The sequence below is a fragment of the Crocuta crocuta genome, unplaced genomic scaffold (genome assembly GCF_008692635.1).
Source record: "Crocuta crocuta isolate KB4526 unplaced genomic scaffold, BGI_CrCroc_1.0 scaffold2677, whole genome shotgun sequence".
Lineage (NCBI taxonomy): Eukaryota > Metazoa > Chordata > Mammalia > Carnivora > Hyaenidae > Crocuta > Crocuta crocuta.
The window spans coordinates 65441-66177 of NW_027532919.1; the positions used below are offsets into that span (position 1 = coordinate 65441).

The 737-nt window shown below is 60.9% G+C and overlaps 1 protein-coding gene across 2 annotated transcripts in view; it reads right to left on the reverse strand.

The window, feature by feature from the left end:
• Positions 1-737, reverse strand: part of TAFAZZIN (tafazzin, phospholipid-lysophospholipid transacylase) — a 12465-nt gene that overhangs the window by 11349 nt on the left and 379 nt on the right. For both annotated transcript variants that reach the window (XM_077745750.1, XM_077745751.1), the window contains exon 2: positions 565-693. In XM_077745750.1, coding sequence (XP_077601876.1) covers positions 565-693 — 129 coding nt within the window. The remainder of the gene's footprint in view (positions 1-564; positions 694-737) is intronic.

Here is a 737-nt window from a genome sequence, read left to right on the forward strand (position 1 = left end):
CTGTGCTGGCCCCGGGCACCCCCCTGAGCCAGCCGTTTGGTTACTGGAGACTATGAAGTCCGCAGAGCAGGTGGTCACCTTCTAGGTGGTGAGGCGGGCTCCCAAGTGAGGGTGGCCGAAGGGCACAAACTCAGCCTGGAGCAAACCTGGAACCAGGACACAGGTGTCCCCGGACTGGAGCCCAGGCTCTCCCTGCCAGGACACCCTCCGTTCTCGGGTGCATTCCAATACTCACTCTGTGGGACCCTCGATGGTTTAGAGAGGGCAGAGGGTTGCACAGGCCCGGTGGGTGTGTCAAAGTAAAGCGGCCACCACACCTCGCCCTGAAGTCACTTCCCTACTTCCCCATTCCCTCCCAATTCTGAGGCCCTCTCCACACCACGGTCTGAGAGGATTCCCAAGGGGCCACAAGTCGTATTTTGAATCCTGGGGCAGGACACTCCAGAAACGGGACTGCCAGGGCTATGTAAAGTCCCGGGAGAAGGGAGTTTGTGCTGCTTTTGTTTGGCCCCTTCCCGGGTTCTCCCCATGCCCCCCTGTGCCCAGAACACTGGTGCCAGGTACCCCAGAGATGAGGGTCATCCATGCAGGACTGGTGGTTGGAAACAGTGATGAGGGGCGTGGCTGGGCCCCGGTTCTCGATGAGCTCGTACAGCACCTCCTTGTTGTGGACGGTGAGGTGGTTCATGTACTCTGGGGGGAGAGACAGACTGCGGGGAGGAGCCCTGGCCCTCGCC